The sequence below is a fragment of the Manis javanica genome, chromosome 15 (genome assembly GCF_040802235.1).
Source record: "Manis javanica isolate MJ-LG chromosome 15, MJ_LKY, whole genome shotgun sequence".
Taxonomy (NCBI): Eukaryota; Metazoa; Chordata; class Mammalia; order Pholidota; family Manidae; genus Manis; species Manis javanica.
Genome location: NC_133170.1, coordinates 33,915,644 through 33,936,276, shown reverse-complemented (window position 1 = coordinate 33,936,276; position 20,633 = coordinate 33,915,644). Strand labels below are relative to the sequence as shown.

Below are 20,633 nucleotides of genomic sequence, written 5' to 3'. Positions count from 1 at the left end.
CCCTTTAAGACTTTCAAAAAGTACTCGTTCTTTTGTCCCAGGGTCACCAGCTGCGGGACCTGCTTGCAGATTTTACTTTTCCATTTCCCCAATATCCAGCACACATGCAATGTGTGTCTGCACTCCGAGTGCGGATTCCTACGGCTGGTTATTCAGCAGTGGAAGGAGGGGCTTCCACTCCCTCCCAGCTCTGATTCCTCTCCTCCGACCGGGGAGCTGGGGTGGGTGGAGCACTCAGGTCCCGCCGGGCTGTGTCTTGTATCTTGCCCTCTTCATGAGATGCCAAGTTCTCCCAGATGTAGATGTAGCCTGGCTGTTGTGCTGTATCCTGTGGTCTCTCTTTTACGCATAGTTGTATTTGTTGTATTTTCAAAAATATATATGGTTTTGGGAGGAGATTTCCACTGCCCTACTCACACCACCATCTTGGCTCTTCCCCTTATAGTGGATTATTTTCAACAAATACACTACAGTACCAGAAATAGATTTTCTCTTTTGGTTTTTTAATAATATTTTCTTTTCTCTAGCTTACTTTATTGTAATAATACAATATATAATACATTTAATGTACAAAATATGTGTTAATTGACTATTTATGTTATCAGTAAGACTTCAGATCAACCTTAGGCTATTAGTAGATAAATTGGAGGAAGTCAAAGTTATTCACCCAGATATATACCCATGCATATACGTGGCCAAGATGGTAAATGAGCCATGAATATACAATGAGGAAAAGTCCTTCTTTTCTATAACTGGTACTGGGAAATCACCATCTAATTCCATATACAAAAGTAAACTCGAAATGGATTAAAGACTTAACTGTAAGATGTGAAACCATTAAAACTCTTAGAAGAAAACATAGGCAAAAATCTCTTGGACATAAGCATAAGCAAATTTTTCTGGACACACCTCCTCAGGCAAGAGAAACAAAAGCAAAAATGAACAAGTGGGACACCATCCAAGTAAAAAGGGCACCATCAACAGAACAGAAACACAGCCCACAGTATGGGAGGATATGTTCATAAATGATTTATCTAATAAGTGCTTAGCATCCAAATACATAAAGAACAACTCAACACCAAAAACAAACAAGAAACAAAAAAACCAACAATCTGATTAAAAAATGGACAGGCACCTTTTCTCCAAACAGACATTTCTCCAAAGAAGAAATACAGATGGCCAACAGGCACATGAAAAGATGCTGCACATTGCCAACCATCAGGGAAATGCACATCAAAACCACAATGAGATAGCACCTCACAACAGTCAGAATGGCCATTATCCAAAGGACAAGAAATGACAACTGTTGGCAAGGATGTGGAGAAAGGGGAACCCTCCCACACTCTCAGTGGGAATATAAATTGGTGCAGCTACTGTGAAAAGCAGTATGGAAGTTCCTCAAAAATCTGAAATAGAAATACCATACAGCCCAGTAATTCCACTTCTAGGAATTTACCTGAGGAAAACAAAATCCTTGATTTGAAAAGGTATATGCACTCCTATGTTTATTGCTGCATTATTTACAATAGCCAAGATATGAAAGCAACCAAAGGGCCCATCGGTAAATAAATGGATAAAGAGGAGGTGATGCACACAGACAATGGAATATTATTCAGCCATAAGAAAGAAAGAAAACGTCTGCCATTTGTGACAGAATGGATGGACCTACAGGGTATTATGCTAAGTCAAATAAGCAAGTCAGTGAAACACAAATACTATGTGATTTCAGTTATTTGTGGAATCTAAAAAATAAAATAAAATAGCAGTGACCAGTGGTTACCTTGGGAGAGGGCTTGGGATTAGTGGGTGGGGAGCAGGAAGGAGAAAAGGGGACACAAAAATTCTCATTCATAATACAAGTTGTTCATGGGAATGGTAGCACAGCATGGCGAATATAGCCAATGATTCTATTACATCTTTCTATGTTGACAGATAGTAACTGCATTAGCTGGGGTGAGAATTTAATAATGTGAACCACTGTGTTTTACATTTGAAAGTAATATAGGAGTGTATATCAACTATACTTCAAATTTTAAAAAAAGCTATTCGAGTTTCAGCTGCACTGGGTGAGGGGTCAGCCCCCCACCCCTGCTTTTTCCAGGGGTCAACAATCTATGAACAGGAGTAACGTGACCTAAAATGTGCTGACCTCCACAAACATTCAGCGTCAGAAGGTTTGTGATAAGGTGATAGATTCCCTTCCTTGTGGGAAATGCCTCCCTACTCAAGCGTTCTAAATTTCTGAAGTTAATTTTAATTGATGAGGCTAAAAAAACTGTCATGTTTTCCCTAAAGCTGGGAAATGAGAGGTGTAGAGGCTAAAAAAACTGTCATGTTTTCCCTAGAGCTGAGAAATGAGAGGTGTAGAGGGAAAGGAGAGGAAATGGTATGTTTTTCTAAACGGAGAAAAAGATAAGGCAACCAACTTGATAGAATAACCAAAAGCAGAAATCAAGGAATAAACAAAACTATACAACACATTTATAACTCTGTATGACCAATCAGAGAAAGGGAATTTTAAAAAGATGAGAAAAAGCTAACAAGTCCATTAGTAGCAAGAGTATTCTGAGAAGATCTTTATGAACATACCTTTACAACAAGAGTTCAGGTTTCCCATGTCCAAAGGCTCTGAGTAGAAGCTGAGAGCTTCTTACCTGTCACCAGAGTGAACTACTCAACTCACAGTGTGGCAGATGAAGCAGAACACAAGGGAGCATCACCGCGTTACCACGGCGACAGCGCATCATAGAAGTTTGAGGGAATGCAGCCCCGCCCACTTCAGGTCCACTGCCTCTATCAAGACAAGTGTGTACTTAGAGCACAAGTGTGGCACTTAAAAGAAAGTTCTGTTTCAAGAACTGAACCCTACTCTCACCCATTGTTCTCCATTTTTCAAGACATATTACATGAGGGAAATGACCAGCCCCCCAGATAGAGTCAATAACCAGAATTTCAGGGGGAAAAGGGAAACACAAAATATTTTGAAAATAAGTAGGTGTCCCATTTTTTATGTGAAATACCACCCTACCCATTTCTAGCATCCTGAGTCACCAGACATTTCTAGAACAATTTAAAATTAGTTCCAGATGAAATAAAGAACATTAATGGAAATTCAGTTTAGAAAATCATATTTCTCTCTCTAAGCATATATTCATCAAATTATGTAAGTTTTTCTCTCATCATCTATGTATCCTACCTACATTTTCCTCTGTGTGTAGTTAAGACTATATACTTACATCTCTCAATCTTCGTGAATTCACTGAGCAACTTCCTGGTCATTGTGTGTGTGAAAAGGTGACTTCACTGAATAAATAAGGGGGAAAAATCACTGTATTTTCACCACTGCATTCCTTTTAGGTTGAGTGGGTTAAGTGAAAAACATATAATTAATGATTTTCTAAATGAAATATTTTGAATAACCCCCAAGCTGTAGGATTAAATGTGTGCTCTGGTTCATAAATTGATACTCAACATAAACATTACTTTTATTTGTTCATGAAAACTAGCAATTAAAAGTGGACTGGTCATCCCCCAAATATACAGAACACATGAAAATTTTAGAGCAAAAATAAGAGCATGGCCATATTTACAATAAAGTATTATGGTTCCCTTCATGGTGTGAAACTTTATACTACCAACATCAATCATTGCTGATTCACTGCAAATTACTGGAAATAACCAAATAGGACATAGAAAGCTGGCATCAAATATAATAAGTGCCTTATTTTCTCCCAAGAGGATGAAAGGAAAACATGTTAAGGAAATCATACTGACTTCAAGTTATTAAACAGTATATCAATCTGAGGCAGGTGATGGATGCAGGCAGATAGAGCTCAGAACCCTGCAAGTTTCAAGGCCTTTGTAAGTTTCAAAAACAAAAGTCCTACTCAACCATTCAAAAGTACACTTAGCTAGATCTCGGTTCTAATTGGTTATGCCTGATGCAAGGGAAGCATTTCACTTTCAGCCAATCAAGAGTGGGTTGTGATGTCATTCTTCAACAAACTACCGCAAATAGTTCTAAAATTAATATGGAACCACAAAAGATCCTGAATAGCCAAAGCAATCCTGAGAAGGAAGAATAAAGATGGGGGGATTATGCTCCCCAACTTCAAGCTCTACTACAAAGCCACAGTAATCAAGACAATTTGTACTGGCACAAGAGCAGACCCACACACCCGTGGAACAGAATAGAGGGCCCAGATATAAACCCAAGTATACATGGTCAATTAATATATGATAAAGGAGCCATGGACATACAATGGGGAAATGACAGCCTCTTCAACAGCTGGTGCTGGCAAAACTGGACAGCTACATGCAAGAGAATGAAACTGGATTATTGTCTAACCCCATACACAAAAGTAAACTCAAAATGGACCAAAAACCTGATTGTAAATCATGAAACCATAAAACTCTTAGTAAAAACATGGGCAAAAATCTCTTGGACATAAGCATGAGCAACTTCTTCTTGAACATATATCCCCAGGCAAGGGAAACAAAAGCAAGAATGAACAAGTGGGACTATATCAAACTAAAAAGCTTCTGTACAGCAAAAGACACCATCAGTAGAACAATGAGTCATCCTACAGTATGGGAGAATATATTCATAAATGACAGATCCATTAAGGGGTTGACATCCAAATTATATAAAGAGCTCATGCACCTCTACAAAGAAAAAGCAAATAAGCCAATTCAAAAATGGGCAAAGGAGCTGAATAGACACTTCTCCAGAGAAGAAATTCAGATGGCCAACAGGCACATGAAAAGATGCTTCACATTGCTAATAATCATAGAAATGCAAATTAAAACCACAATGAGTTATCACCTCACATCAGTTAGGATGGCCACAATCCAAAAGACAAACAACAACACATGTTGGCGAGGTTGTGGAGAAAGGGGAACCCTCCTACACTGCTGGTGGGAATGTAAACTAGTTTAACCATTGTGGAAAGCAGTATAGAGGTTCCTCAAAAAAGTAAAAATAGAAATACCATTTGACCCAGCAATTACACTCCTAGGAATTTACCCTAAGAATGCAGGAGCCCACTTTGAAAAAGACAGATGCACCCCTATGTTTATCACAGCACTATTTACAATAGCCAAGAAATGGGAGCAACCTAAGTGTCCATCAGTAGTTGAATGGATAAAGAAGAGGTGGTACCTATACACAATGGAATATTATTCAGCCATAAGAAGAAAGCAAATCCTACCATTTGCATGGAAGGAGCTAGAGGGTATTATGCTCAGTGAAATGAGCCAGGTGGAGAAAGACAAGTATCAAATGATTTCACTCATCTGTGGAGTATAAGAACAAAGCAAAAACTGAAGGAACAGAACAGCAGCAGACTCACAGAACCCGAGAAAGGACTAACAGTTACCAAAGTTAAAGGGACTGGGGAGGATGGGTGGGAAGGGAGGGATAAAGGGAGAAAGAGGGGTATTATGATTAGCAGACATAATGTAGCTGGGTAGCTGGGGGAATACGGGGAAGGCAGTATAACACAGAGAAGATAAGTAATGATTCTCTAGCATCTTACTGTGCTGATGGACAGTGACTGCAATGGGGTATGTGGGGGAGGGACTTGAGAATAGGGGGAGCCTAGTAACCATAATATTGCTCATGTAATTGTACATTAATAATACCAAAAAGAAACAAAGAAATGAAAAAAAAAGATTGACACCACTAATATTGTTAGTGTTACAGGTGAAGAGTTTATTAGGATATTAATTACTTTTATCTGTAGTTGCACCAATTTATTGGTTCCTAAGACCATTGGATAACTACCATCCTTTAAAAGTTTGAAAAAGCCATATATTTACATATGGGAGTATGAATTAGTAGCTCTTGCATGCCTTTTTGGTAAATAAGAAGTCAGGTTCTTCTATTATCAGATTCATAATCTGATGTTTTTGTTGAACTATATTTACAGTAAAGTGAACCTAGAATAATTTTTGGGTTTATAGATATTATTAGGAGGGACAGTATGTGTAGGGTTATTATTCTGTCATGTGAAGGAGGGATTAATATTGTTAATGTGGTGTGTTTATTTACTTTTTTGAGTAGATATTAGAATATATAAAGAGTAGATGGCCATGATAATATTTGTTCTATTAGCATTAGATCATGAAAATGTTGCTATTACTACAAATAGTTCTCCAATTAAGTTAATTGTAGGTGGTAGAGCTAAATTAGTTAAACTTGCTAGAAGTCATCAAGCAGCTATCAATGGTAAGAGTGTTTGTAATCCTTGTGCCAGTTTGACTATGAATTCGTTCATAGCTTGTGTTGACCAAGCAAAATAATATAGATAATGTTAGGCTGTGTGCAATTATAAGAGCTGTGGTCCCTATATAGCTTCATGCTGTTTGGATTAAAATTGCTGTGATTACGAGTGCTATGTGACTTACAGATGAGTAGGCGATTAGTGGCTTTAGGTCAGTTTGGCATAAACAGATAGAACTTGTTATAATCATGCCTCATAGAGAAAGTATTAGAAATGGATAGGCTATAAAAGTTATTTGCTCAAGTATAATAGTAATGTGTAATATTCTATATCCTCCAAGCTTCAGTGGGACTGCTACAAGTACTATGGATCCCGTGATAGGAGCTTCGACACGGGCTTTAGGCAATCAAAGGTGTAGGCCATACAATGGCATTTTTACTATCAAAGCCATTATACATGCTAGTCAGACCAGTATATTGGATCGAGAGTTGTTTTTAGGTTTTGCTCAGTATTGTAGTATTAGTAGATTGAGAGTTCCTATTATATTTTGAGTGTATGTTAGAATTACTAGGAGAGGAAGTGAGCCTACTATTGCATAAAAGAGAAAGTAAAATCCTGCATTTAAACACTCTGATTTCCTCAGCGTGTAATAATAATAAGGGTTGGTACAAGTGCTGCTTCAAATAAAATATAGAATATAATAAATTCAGAGGAGGTAAATGTTATGATCAGTAGTATCTAAAGTGTAATTAGTATGGTGATCTATAATTTTTATCAGGTCAAATTTTCATTAGATAGATGGGCTTGGCTAGCTATTAATATTAGTGGTAAAGTCATGTTGTTAGTGTTAGTAGAGGTGCTGATAAGGAATCAGAGGAAAAAGTGAAAATGTAGGCTATTGCTTTCATACTGATTTACAGTAGACAAGGGTGCAAGGTTAATTAGTATGCTGTGAGACGTGACATTAATTCACATCATATTCCTGCTTGATAATCATGTTATCAAGTATAACAGAAATAGTATAACTGGGGATAATTAATTTTAACATTGGAGAAGATTTAAGTTTCATACATAGTCTGTACTGTATGTGTGGGATACTAATACTAATAAGGACAGACCTAGGGCAGTTTCACGCCCTGTAAATATGAGTAGAATAATTGGTACCATGTTGGCTGGTGTGAAATGGGTATTTAAGATTGTAACAGTGAGTACAATAAAGATAGAATCATGCCTTCTAGACATAGTAGTGAGGATATGAGGTGCAATCCATACATCAGTATCCTTATAAGAGAGATAATGAATGCCAATATAACATTAATATATACTAAAGACATTTAATAGCTATGGGCAGATCATCATCTAATGAGTCGAAATGATTTATTTTAGTTAAACTAGCTATCATATTCAGTTCATCCTAGGCTTTTTTGTGTTCATTCACAAACTAAACTGAGAGCTAATAGCAAATTAAGTAATAAGGCTATTGTAAGTATCTTGTCTAGGTAGTTTGTCTGTGATGCTCACGGGAGTGGAAGAAGTAGTGCAATTTCTAGGTCAAATAGTAGAAACGTAGTTGCAATTAAGAAAAATTTTATAGAAAAAGGCAGGCATCCTAACCCTGTAGGGTCAAATCCACACTCATAAGGGGTCACTTTTTCTGAATATGTATTTAGTTGTGGAAGTCAAAGAGAATTAATGTAAGTAAAGATGCTAATAAATAGTTGTTACTGCTAGTAATAGGTTTATTATTTTCTTCTGGATTTTACCAGAGACTGTTGATTGGAAGTCAACTCTACTGCATGTACTAAGAAAATAAGAACCTCATCAATAAATAGAGACATATAGGAATAATCATACTACGTCTACGAAGTGTCAATATCAGGCAGCATCTTCAAAACCAAAATGGTGATTAGATGTGTTATGGAAAAACCTGGAAAAAACCTGGACTGGATCACTGATGAAAGAACCAAGTGGCACTCGGAGGTCTTGGAGTGTTGAGGTTTTATTTTACACTGGTGGGCTCAGAGTGGAGTAACTTCCCAAGGTCTGAGCTCTGAACAGAGGCAAGGGGAGCAATATATATCTTTCTGCTTCTGTATCTGCAACATTTTTATGCGCACAGCAAGCAAGCAAGCAAGGGGGAGTGAACTTAGGGAGTGAGTGCCTGGCAGAGCGGAGAGTGAAGGGAGGGGGAAGACGGGAGTTTCTGTTGTCTTTGTTAAGAAGAGCAGCAGAAGGGAGCCACCTGAACTAGACTGCTGACCTTGTAAGTTTTTCCCTATCAGATTAAGTGATATTTCAGTTGCTGTGGAAAGCATACAATTAGAAAGGAGGATCTGATACTAACGTGCAAACCGTGGAATCTGGTTGCTACAAAAAAAGTAGAGCCATACACTCCGCCAGAGATTGTGAAGGGTGCCTCATAATTTGGGTATTTGTAGAAGTATGAAGTAGATGTCTAGGAGAATCGTGATAGACAGAGCTTGGAGTATATGATTTTGGTTGCCTTCTATTAGGCTGTGATGTGCCCAAGTAATCGTAACTCCAGAAGCTAGTAGAACAGATGTATTAAGTAGAGGAACTTCTAGGGGTTAAGGGAGTTAATGCCCGTGGGAGGTCAGCATCCTCCTAGCTCAGTAGTGGGGGCTAGACTTGAGTGGTAAAGTGCTCAGAAAAAGCCAATAAAGAAAAATGCTTCAGAGATGATAAATACTATAAAATATTGAAGCCCCTTTTGGACTGTTGGTGTGTGATGGCCCTGAAAGGTGCTTTCTCACACGATATCACATCATCACTGGTATATTGTTAAAAAAAAATCTATCAGTCCTAAAGATAGTAGATTTGAGGAATTAAAATGAAACCATATTGAAAGTCTGGATATTATTAAAAGAGCAGATAGTGCTAGTTAAGGGTCAGGGCCTTGGATTCACTATGTGGTAGGAGTGAGTTTGCTGGGTCATTATGTGTTGTCATGTAGGTAGAGGCTAATAGAGTGAATACATATACTTAAAAAAGTGTTACTGCAAATTCAAGAATTGTAAGATTAAAATAATAAAAGTGGTTGTTGCCACAGTGAAGCTGATATTAAAGCTAAGGTTTTGTGCTTCCAATTAAGTGTATTAATAAGTGACCTGGAGTAATGTTAGCTGTGCAGACAGCATTGTTGTGCAGAAAGCAACTTGCCCTGCCTCTTCCCCTGAGGCTGGGAAGAAGACCTCTTCACAGTATCCTTCTGTCTGGGAGTATAAGTATATATAAGAAGCTCACCTTGCCACAGCAATGTTTAGCTGTCAAACTGGATATGTCTGAGAAGCAAATCACTGGGACTGAGACAGCCTCAGAGCCTTCTCTGCAGGACCGCAGCTCTGAGGCTTAGTGTCCAGCCCCTGCCCGGCTGTGGAGAAGCTTGCACACACCTTTTGCTGACATGTCATTTGGGGCCCCCCAACCAATGTGCACCTAGTTCCCAGAGTTCAGCTTGTGGTACGGGGGACCTGCTTATAATGAACAGTTTACTCTGGGCCTCTCTCAAGCAGCCAGGCAAGAGAAAGAAAAAAAAAGACCCCTTTGAAGCCAGTTTACTCATTGCATGGAAGCAGTTCTCAGTCAGCCAGGCTGCCTCAACAGGCCTCAGGCTAAGTGTCCACACATGTGAGCGTCTGCCGTGAATGAAGAGAGCTGTACAGGGCAGACTTCATTCAGGCCGTTTTACTGTGGCACAAACAACATGCAACTACAATGTGAACTGTACAGCCTCCTTAGGACATACAGAACCTACCTGGTGGTAATAAATACTGATTTTTCAAGCAGTATCAAAGAAAATAGGTCCAGTGAAATGGTGTCAGAAAATACCTGGTCACTTTCCCAGAGAATATTTTACTAGTTATGACTGTGATATGATCAGAATAACACAAATGGCTTGCACTATTCTCTCTGTCCCATTCTTTAAAGCAGTCTTTTTAAGAAGAAAGCCAAGGGGATGAAGTATTGGGTGTAAGTGAAGAGGTCTGAGGCCGTGGACAGTAGCAGCAGACTCCAAACTCCTCAAAACAAACACAGATGTATTCCCACCAGGCCTGTCCATCAAGCACCATTGAGGACTTCCAATGGGTTTTTTTTTGACAATTGGATATATGGGTGAATATGTGAGCACTTTAAAGAAAAAAATAGCTAGAAACCAGCTTCTTCTAGAAACTCAGATGATTTTTCCTTCTCCTTCCATCCAGTACATTAAAAAGTATCTATTACTACCCTTCCTCTTTAACTGAGAATCTCTGTGTTCCCTGTCCCGCCTTCTGCACCTTGTTTCTATTCCTTCCTCTTCTCTCTTCCAAGATAATTCCTCTGCCTGTGCTTTTAATCACTTATCTTCTTGTCTTCTCTAAGCCCCTTGTTCCAACAGGACCATCTTGTTCCTTCTTCTACCCCTCCTTTCCAAGGTGTCCTTATCTGGCTGCAGACTCTGGCTCCCCCACTATTAAAGTATTCCCATGACACCATTTCCACTGAGTGTAATCAAAATAACAGGATGCTCTTGAAGAGTAAAGGATGACACAGTAATAGTGTTTGACCAGAGACTCAAGAATCCTTGCATCCAGCCAGCTCTCTTCAAGGGGCCCAGAAGAGATACATGCAAAATGAACACAGCAAGGTAATATTTTACCACCAGCTGGAAATTCAGCCCAAAAATACCAACATAGAACTAAAATGAACCAAGCCCAGCTACATAAAGGACTCTCCCAATATCAGAGAGGCCTCCATATTCTCTGTTCAAAGGAGGTCAAAGGCCACTCTGTTACATGTACCCTGAAGTCCAAGAGCGGTCTTATCAATCTACCAAAGCTAAAGGAAAGAGGGACAAGAGAAATAGCAAAATTAAATCCAAGCTTAGTAGTTCAACACCCTCTACATTCAGAGCCTCACCTCACCTCCATCCCTATCAGTCACCACTTTCTTCTCTGGTAGAGCAGAGCCAGGTTTGTGGGTGATCTTTGAACACTGAGCCTTGACTTCTGCAACCATGCCATTGTGTATGCACTCCCTGCAAAGGAACCATCCTCCAGCCTAACCCCCTTTACAGCCTAACGTCTTCTCCCAGAACCCCACAACCGAAGTGTGTCACTTTATGAATATCTGTAGCAAAAACTCTCAACACCTTATATATTTTAATTACCCTCCATTAAAGTGCAAACTCTTTTTGAGAGAAAGAACTTTATTCGTTATTGTGCCTAGCACACTATCTTAGGGAGGGTAAAGTGACCAATACACATTTATCAAAGAAAAGAATGATGATATAAAACACTTGAGTTTCATGGAATACCAGCTCTACAATTTTTAGAATTAAGAAACAGAAACTGGCAGATATCCCACCAGTACAAGCCAGTACACTCACCTCTGGTTGTAAAATATCGAAATACTTCCCTAGCGCTGCTCCTTGCCACCTGAAGGCCTCCCAGTACTATTGCTGGCCTAGCCTCTCCTCCCCTGGGCGCACCTGACTCCCACAACCTCCCAAATAAATGGTCAGTGCTTTCCACAGCAGTGAGCCTCAGGACCCCACTCCAGCCATGTGGCCAGGGCCCACTGCAGGAAGTGTCCATTCTCACTGACCAAGACCTGTGCGGGGTCACTGTTAAATATTTTGATAATCATCCATGAGTATGAATAAAGTTTAATTCTACAATTCAAAAATAGTGCTACTCCTTATTGCAAAACCTCTTAGAAGAGTCAGCAGATCCAGGAGTAAAAGGGGAAAATGATACTCTGCCAGTCTCTGAAGGTTTAGGAAACATCCATTAGCACTCAGTCTTCATGTAAACCAGAAGATATGCAGTTTCCCGCCTAGAAAGAAAAATGCAACAGTATAACAGAAATGAAACACTCACAATTAACTGATACAGTATTAGTTGAAGACAGGACAAGCATCAGCAGACTTTCCAGGTCATTGGGTCAACTCTTCATCTAACTATCACCTCAGGGGAACAAAAAGAGTGACGAGGGGAATAGCCACTAAGCAGCTGCTCAGTAACATCTGGGTCAGGGGCTGACAGACGATGCGCCCAAGAGCCAGATCCACACCTGCTTCCACAGGGAAAGTGAACTGGAGCACAGCCACATGCACTCACTCATGTACTGTCTGTGGCTGCTTTTGTCCTACGAGGGAAGTGCTGAGCAGCCACAACAGAGCCTGTGTGGCCCACATTTAGGCCCAGCCTAACACAGTTACTCTCTGGCCCTTTATAGGGAACATTTTCCAAAGTCTGATCTAAACTATGGGGGATCACTAACAGCCAGAAATGACACCAAGTGGACATCTCAAGCAGATGCTTAGAACAGAGAGAGAAGGACAAACAGTGGAAGGTCAGAGGAGGATTTCAAACTCAAATTTCACTGAATTCACTCTTTTTCAAATAGGCCGACTTCTGCAGCTGAAATCATCTCTAACATCACCTTTGTTATACATTGTCACCCCAATCCAGAAACTCAGGTGGAAAAACTTACAAAGTCTCTCTGCTTTAACTTTTCCAGCTTCCCCTCTGTAGTTACTGACTTTTAAAAATACATGTATTGCTATTTCCTAAACGCAAGCCAGTGTGCCAAAGGAAGGAAGGGAGTGATCCTTGCCCCCGAAGAGTTCATGGTCTAATGTGGAAAAAAAGTCATGTAAGCAATTACAAAGCAGTGTGAACCTTGCTGTAAAGGAGATATGCTCAAAATGCAGTGAAAACTTTCACAGCCTCCACAAATCTGCCTGGATGAACCAGTGAAGGCTTTGAAGAGCAATAAAAGGCCATGAGCAGGGGTCCTGAAGCACAAGAGGGAGTTTGCCCTCACAATGACCTAGGATAGAGCACTACAGGCCAGGAACTACAGGTGCACAGCCACGGCAGGACGACCGAAGAGGTGAGGTTGGGGGAGCCACTTACACGTTAGTACTGCTGGAGTCTAAACTGCGAGAAAAGCATGCACAGCAGGATGGGTACTGAAAGATGAGGCTGAGCAATTAACCAGTGGGGAGTCATCCCAGTGTAAGAGGCAGCTGAGTACACAAGACTCTCCTAAAGGAACAAGAACACTAGGCGAGCAGACTGGGTCCCCATCATGCAAGTACTTCTCTTACCAGCGGTAGTTATTATTTCCATAGGTACATTGGATGTCTTCCCAGGATACCTAGAAGTACACAAACAGATGAAGTGAAACATCCAGAGAGTGCAGGGTGCTAAAACTGGCCCTCCCCAACTCATTCAGACAAACCCACCCCCAGCACCTGATAGGATGCTGTGTATATGACATCTCTTTTAGTGTCCTTGTCCCTCTGGTTAAACTTGGTTATGCTTAGTGCAGAGTTCTAACTTCCACATTTCTAACTCTTCTTGCTTCCTTAAGTTTCCCACAGAACACTGGAGTTCAGAACACTAAAAGCCTAGGCACTGAGCTCAGTGGACTCTTAGCTGTAAACCAGATGGGTACTTCATGAAGAAAAAGGTTTTCAACATATAAAAGCCTCCCACAGAGAACAGGACCACAGTGTGTCTTGGCCCATCTTGTCCTGAGCTCAGAGTTTTATTTGAGTGTCTAATTCAGGGAAGAGGCGATTTTGGATGATGTTCCTCACCCAACAAACATTGGAGTCATTGAAGCAGAACCACTTTCCATCCACAGAATTCTGGATATAGGCACAGTAATGACCAAAGTCAGCTATCCCCACGTGGGCAATCACAGCAAACAGTTCATACTGTCCTCCAAGCTGGAATGACACAAGGCACAAATGAGTCACCCATCACCCCTCATCGTTTCACCACACATTCACTCAGTGCCTACTCTGAGTGGGCACTGAGCACTTCAAGGAAATTAGAAAATGGTCCCTGACCTCAAGATTCTCACAGCTAACTAAACCAGAATTATCAGGCTATGTTTTAACCAGATATATTTACAGGTAAATTTAGGAAGACCCAACGTTTGCTCCAGAAAGGAGGGAACAACCAACTGAGGAAAGGTTGAGGGGCTGAGGAAGCTCCCCAGGATGATGTGCTTGGACTGATCTTCAAGGATGAACAAGACTGGCAGACAAGTTATGGGAAGAGGCAATAATGAATGTGGACCCCGAGACTGCAAAGGCTTGGCAGCACCACAGAGCAAAACACACCAAGGAAATGGAACTCAGGAAGGGTGCAGGGACGTCATAGGAGTACAGGCCACAGAGGTCAAGGCAAAAATCAGAACTTTATCCTGGGAGTGATTGGGAGCCATCGGAAGGTCTTAAGCAGAGAAACATCATCACCAGATTTGTGTTTGAGAAACACACGGAAATAATGTGGTTAGAAAAATGGATTGAGAGTTCAAGTGAGACAGAAGCCAAGGAGATAAATTAGGGCACCACAGTGGTGCACGGAAGAAATGGTGACAGCCTGAATAATTACTAACAGTAGCAGTCACTAAAATGGTCATCATTGTTAACATAATTATTATTGTTTTATCATAACTTTTAGCATTCACTATGCATTTAGCTGAGTCTTTACATGAATAATTTCGTTTAATACTCACTACAGTCATATAAACTGAGTGTTAGTATAAATCCTATTTTACAGAGGTGGGATCTAAGCTCCGGGAGGTAAAGTGATTCACCCACGGATCAGGGCTTACAAAGAGAAGAGTGGGGCTTTCAACCCGGGCCTGACTGGCTTGGAAGCCCAAGCTGTGACCTGTGGTGAAGAAGTGAGAGTGAGGGCACAGAGGAAGAACAGATTTGTGCAAAACTGGAAAGTAAAGAAAGGTACTTTGTACATGATTGGGTGTGGGGTGGGGGATAAGTAGGAGGCACTGTAAGGATCAGTCCAGATTTCTGGCTTCAAAATTGGGGAAATATTGATTGGTATTATAAAGTTAAATATGGAGTAAAATTGTTTGGGAATGAAGACAATGGATTTAGGGACTGTGTGAATATAGTCATTTGGAACTCAAGAGTAAGACATGGACAGGAGATACAGATTTGCAAGTCTTAAGTTTGAAATAATCATTGAAACCATGAGAATTAAGTAGATGACATTCAAAAAATGGGGAGAAGGACTGGAATCAAATTAAATATCAATAAAAGGATGGGCAGGAAAGGATCCAGCAATGGAGAAAGAAACCCTAGGAGGGAACCCTAGAGTAGACAGATTTGGAAGGAGAATGAGATCAATAACACAGAATATCACAAAGCAATCAAGCAAGGGAAAGACCAAAAGCACCTATTTACTGGGCGGCAGTCGTTCTGCACCCACACATCTTAGAAAGTCAAGAGAAGAGGTAATTCTCTGCAAAAAAAGAAAGAGTGGCAGGAGAGACAGAGCTCTGACTGACTGCGAGCAGGACCTTCACATTAGTCAGGAATGCTTTATTTTTTCTCAACGCAGCCAAATAATGTCATTTACCTGAGACTTTGAAATAGGACTAGTGAAGGGGGACAGAGGTGAGGGTAGTGCAAGTCACCTAAAAGGGAGGGCCCAACTTTTCTGTTTTCATTTGGGGACTTTATACTGGATTTTTTAAATGCAGAGCAATATCAAAATCTATCAGTTTACAAGAAATACAAGGGATATAAGAAAATGATAAATAACAACACCCAGACAAATCTGGATACATATTTTTTAAAACCCTTCAAACAAATAAATTGCAAGGTAAAGAAAAGGAGGGGAAACAAGATGCTTAACCTAAAAGAAGAAAGAAATGTAGAGATGGAGGGAGGGGGTATGGGGAGGGGACGGGAAAATGGAGGAGGAACAGACTGACGCTGATGAAGTGTGTGCCTTGTTTGGATCCGGATTCAAACAAAACAGATGACTCAGAGGACAGTCAGGGAAATCTGCATACTGACTGGACATTAGATAATATTAAGAAAGTAAGAGATGGAATTGGTTTTATTTATAAAAGAGTGCTTATTGTTTAGAGACATAATGAAGTACTTCAGATGAAATGGTACGTTTCTGGGATTAGCTTTAAAATAATCCAGTAGAGGGTGGGAGAAAGAGTATGGGGATGTAGGTAAAGCAGCACTGGCTATGAGTTTTAATAACTGCTTACACTGCTTACACTGCTTCATCGGCAATTCCTCACTAGTTTGGTATATACCCAAGATTTTCCATAACAAAGTCTTCTTAAGTGGAAAAAAATTTCATATATACTTCATACTGTGCAGGTACAAATAAGGAAGACTAGAGGGGAGTCCACGAGAACCCCATGCAGTGAACGCACCCTGAAGGGGTAAAGAACCAGGCTACAACAGGAGCTATTATAACATATCAGCAGGTCTTGGTCTTTAAAGTACCATAGTTCCAGAGCACAAATAGTGAACAGACCAGAGAAATAAAAGAGACAGTACAAAAATGAACATATATGTATATACATATGAATACAGAATTTGCTAAATGCAGCATTTCAAATCTACAGAGAAAGGATACTTACGTCATTTTTCTCCTCGGAATCCCAGTATGTTATCAGCTCAGGACAACTGAATTCAACTTTACTCTGATTAAATCTGGGCCAATGAACTCGCTACTTTCTTATTATCCTCAAAGTGGGCATAAGTGGTTTTAAGAAAGTTACCTTGGCACTGTATTTAGAACCCAATGTGTTGTGTTTACCTATGTGTATGCAAGTATTGCACATATTATGTAAAAGGAAGGTCCTGAATTATGGGTTCCTTCCCTCAGTGTTATGGTATATGAGTACAACACCAATATTTAGAAATTATGTCTTTTGGATGTCAAAAAAAAGCATCTAGAAAGAGCAAGTGGTGGGGTGGCAGTGTGGGGGAACAACCACGAGTGTCATTTGAGGACACACAGGTTTCCATAATTAAAATACTGTTTTTAAATTAAGCATTTCTTGAAAATATGAATGTTTCTATGAATTACCCTAGGCTCCTGGTGAGCTATCTTCCCTTTGTGTATCCTGAGAATAGCCGGCAGAAGACATGATTTCTGAGATTAGAGAATGCCACAGATGAGACACCCAAAAATGCCCTCTCTGCTGAGTGGGTGGCTTCAAGCAGCTTAAGAGAAGGGGAAGCAAAATGGGTGGATGTGGTGTCTGAGTCTGAACAGAGGATGGAAGGGAGGTGAGGGGGCGCCTCACCTGTCCCTCAGCACTGAAGACGCCATGTTCAGTCAGAAGGACCTGGTTCAAATCCAAGCTCTGGGGAAAGCAGAGTGAGTGGCAGATTTTTTCTGTCTGCAAATTCCTGGTAGCGAACCTCATGAGGTGGATGGTCAAGGTCTGGGGCAAATGGGTGAGCTTTAAGACCTGAAGAAGCAAATCACTGTGGGGATGAAACTCGAAGGCACTGAAAGGCGCGGATCAGAGAAATACCAGGGCTGATGTATGTTCTTCCCCAAGAGAGGAACTGGACTGAGAGGACAGAGCCCAGGGCCCACATGTGCCGGCTCCACTGAGTTCTCCTGAAGCTCTGGGGCAAGCACACAGTCTGCTCTAGGGTGCTCTCTGGCCTCAAGGGAATGACTACCTGCAGCTCTTGGACCTTCTCCTGTCCTCAAAAGTTCTCAGTCATCTGAGGAACACATCCAAGCTCTATAAATCTGAAGCCGCAGGACCCCAGGGACTAGCCTGACTCGGATCTCCTCCCTCAACCCTCTCGAGGGCTCTGTGAGGACTGCTGGGATTCTCTGGGGCCACCCCAGACAGGGAAGCTCCCAGTGTCAGGGGTAGTACCTGCTTCCTGCAAGTCTTCCTCCCACACCTCTCACAGAAGCACCTGCTGTTGCTCAGTAGTTCCCGGGGCTGGAAGAAGCAGCGGAGGGCATCCTCCTGTCTCAGGAGAAGGACAAGGCAGAGTCAGCCTTTCCCATCTAGAGGGCACCCCCACCCTGCAGTGGAGGCCAGCTTCCTTTCTGGCACTCTCCCCTGCCCCTCAACTTCTGATCCAGTGCACTGCACATGGCAAGGCTACAAGAAGCACCTACTGACTGGAAGGAAAGACAAAGGGACATTTTTTTCACCAAATCAAAGAACTTAAAGCCATGCAAAGGAAATAGAAATGTTTTTTTTAAAGCCAAGGGTGGATTGAAGAAGCAAAGGAGCACTGGCAAAATAGGGTTGTGTGGAACAGCAAATTCACCATTAGAAACTCCTTACCAGTGTTTTCAGGGGCTTTGAGTCCAAATCAAAAACAGGAAGGGGAAGGGTCAGCATGCTAGTGTTTCTGCTGCTCTCCTCAGTACATTCAAGGCAAAGCAAGGACTCTGTCATCCGGATTGTGTACAGGGCCTGCAGCCTCTCTGCCTGCAAGAGACAGAAGAGGCAGGAAGGAAGGGCACAAAGCCATAAACTCTCCAGTCAGGCCAATTCCCAGAGCCACCACCCAGAATTTCCAGAAATGGCAGACACTGTGCTCTTGGCTCTACTCAAAAAGGTGTAAAATACTAACAGTACTAATATTATGAAATTGCGGTAAGCATTTTATGTGCATTTTCTCTTTTAATACTATCTACATATCACACTAACTACGGCTGACAAATTATATGAGCAGCACCTTGACCCTCTGAGTTCTCCAGTTCAGGCCTTACCAAGTCCCCATCAGGGATCTGATCCTTGATTAGGTTCCAGACTATGAGGTAGAGTTGAGCAGCATCATACTGGATGAACACTGGCCAAAGAGAGAGAAACAGCCCAATTAGCGAGGTCACCAGGAATACTCCTTAGTCCTTGTGCCCTAGTTAGCACATGCACACGAGTTCTCGTCATGCTGTCTTTCCTAGACTTCCCCGCTTTTCAGGTTATGTTTTCCACAAGATGTTAGGTGTTAAAAATGAAAAATAAACTTGCTATTGATTTTTGAGAACTCCCCCTAAAACTTAGAATCCAGTCCACTGAGTCACACAAGTTTGCTGTCCTCTGGCTTGGCTCCCAGCCCTACTGGCCTCCCCTGGGGACCCAGTCAACTAAAATGAACTGTTAAGAGCTGATTCTTTCCTATGTCTGTGCCAAGCTAGTAGTCTGACTGGACCTAAGGCCACCTTCTCTGTGCCTTTCTGTATTTTCTTTACCTAGGAGAACAAGAAGGGAAAGGATCACATCTCAGTGGCAGAGGGTGCTGGCTAAGAAGAGCCAGGAATAAAGCAAAGAATTCTACAGATATAAGTAAATGCAAGGCTAGAAATGTGGTGTACAGATATAAATGAAATTGTGTTATTCAAAGGAAATGTCAGAAGATAAAATGAAAACCACGAGAGATATTTTACAAAAGAGACATCACAAGAAAAGGAGGTAATTGTAATTGTACTAAATATTCATATCTGCTATCTCCACACCATTTTATTTCCATCATGACACTTACCATAATTTGTATTTCATGTTTTTGGTGTTTAATTTGTTTTGTTTTGTTTTGGTTTAGTTTTGTTCTGTCCTGTCTCTCCTCCACAATGCAGTAAGCTCCATGGAGACAAAGATTCTATCAGTCTTACTCCTGTATCTACAGCACCAGCACAATACCTGGCACATAACAGGTGAGCATTATGCACTAGTTGAAGGGATATTCTAAGGAAATAACCCTAAAACTTAAACAGGACAGTAGCAGGGTTGAACTGATGCTATCTCCAAGGCTTTATTTCCAGAAGGCCGTCTGCCACAGAGCCGACCCTGGACACGGAGGAGGCTGGCCCACCTTGCATGGAAAGGCAGTGTGCCTCATCTGACCATGCCGGAGCCAAGAGTCCTGGTTCATCTGAAAAACACAGGGATACTTGCCCAACACATGATTTACCGACACCCACCATGTGCAAGGTGTTGCACATGCCAGTGAAGTTACTGCCCCAAGAAACCTATATTCTAGTGGCAGACAAGTGTCCATGCAATCATAATTCAAAGAAGAGTAAGAACAATTCTCTAAGGTGTACAAACTGCTATGAAAAGCTGAAGGAAGGTGAGAATACAACTGGGATGGTAAAGTCTCTATAATAATCTACTCCTCCATAAAAGTGATGAAAATCATGGCAAAATTGTCAAAACTAATTTTTTTCAGAACTCCAGAAATTAACCAAAAATTTACAAAAGTCTTAGGAATGTTTAATCCAGAAAAACTAAAACCTAATTAAGTGCAGAGTTGGAGACTTTTTCCACTTGGCCTAGTCCCACTTCCTTCTCCCAGCTCTATGATAACCCTGAAGACCAGAAACCCTGCAATCACCAGAGGTGGCAGATGAGGACCGGAATGCCTCACAGGGTCCCTCCTTACAGGGTCCCGCCCCACAGGGTCCCACCCAACAGGGTCCCGCCCCACAGGGTCCCGCCTTACAGGGTCCAACCCCACAGGGTCTGCCTTACAGGGTCCCGCCCCACAGGGTCCTATCCCAAGGACACTTTCATTGGTTTCCTGCAGCTCTGTGGAAAAGCCTCATTTGAAGGAGGTTGTCATTA

At 41.3% G+C, this 20,633-nt stretch overlaps 1 protein-coding gene across 4 annotated transcripts in view; it reads right to left on the bottom strand.

Annotated features, from left to right (window-relative positions):
- Window positions 1-11,413: 11,413 nt before the first annotated feature.
- The window catches only part of USP18 (ubiquitin specific peptidase 18), a 63,650-nt gene continuing 54,430 nt past the window's right edge, over window positions 11,414-20,633 (bottom strand). For 2 of the 4 annotated variants that reach the window (XM_017659897.3, XM_073222200.1), the window contains 7 exons: window positions 18,785-18,864; window positions 18,354-18,500; window positions 17,931-18,026; window positions 17,337-17,504; window positions 13,837-13,968; window positions 13,342-13,391; window positions 11,414-12,062 (listed from right to left, as the gene is read on the bottom strand). In XM_017659897.3, the coding sequence (XP_017515386.1) occupies window positions 12,017-12,062; window positions 13,342-13,391; window positions 13,837-13,968; window positions 17,337-17,504; window positions 17,931-18,026; window positions 18,354-18,500; window positions 18,785-18,864 (719 nt within the window). In that variant the 3' untranslated portion in view covers window positions 11,414-12,016. The remainder of the gene's footprint in view (window positions 12,063-13,341; window positions 13,392-13,836; window positions 13,969-17,336; window positions 17,505-17,930; window positions 18,027-18,353; window positions 18,501-18,784; window positions 18,865-20,633) is intronic. The other 2 variants (XM_017659896.3, XM_017659898.3) reach the window with 2 other exon arrangements.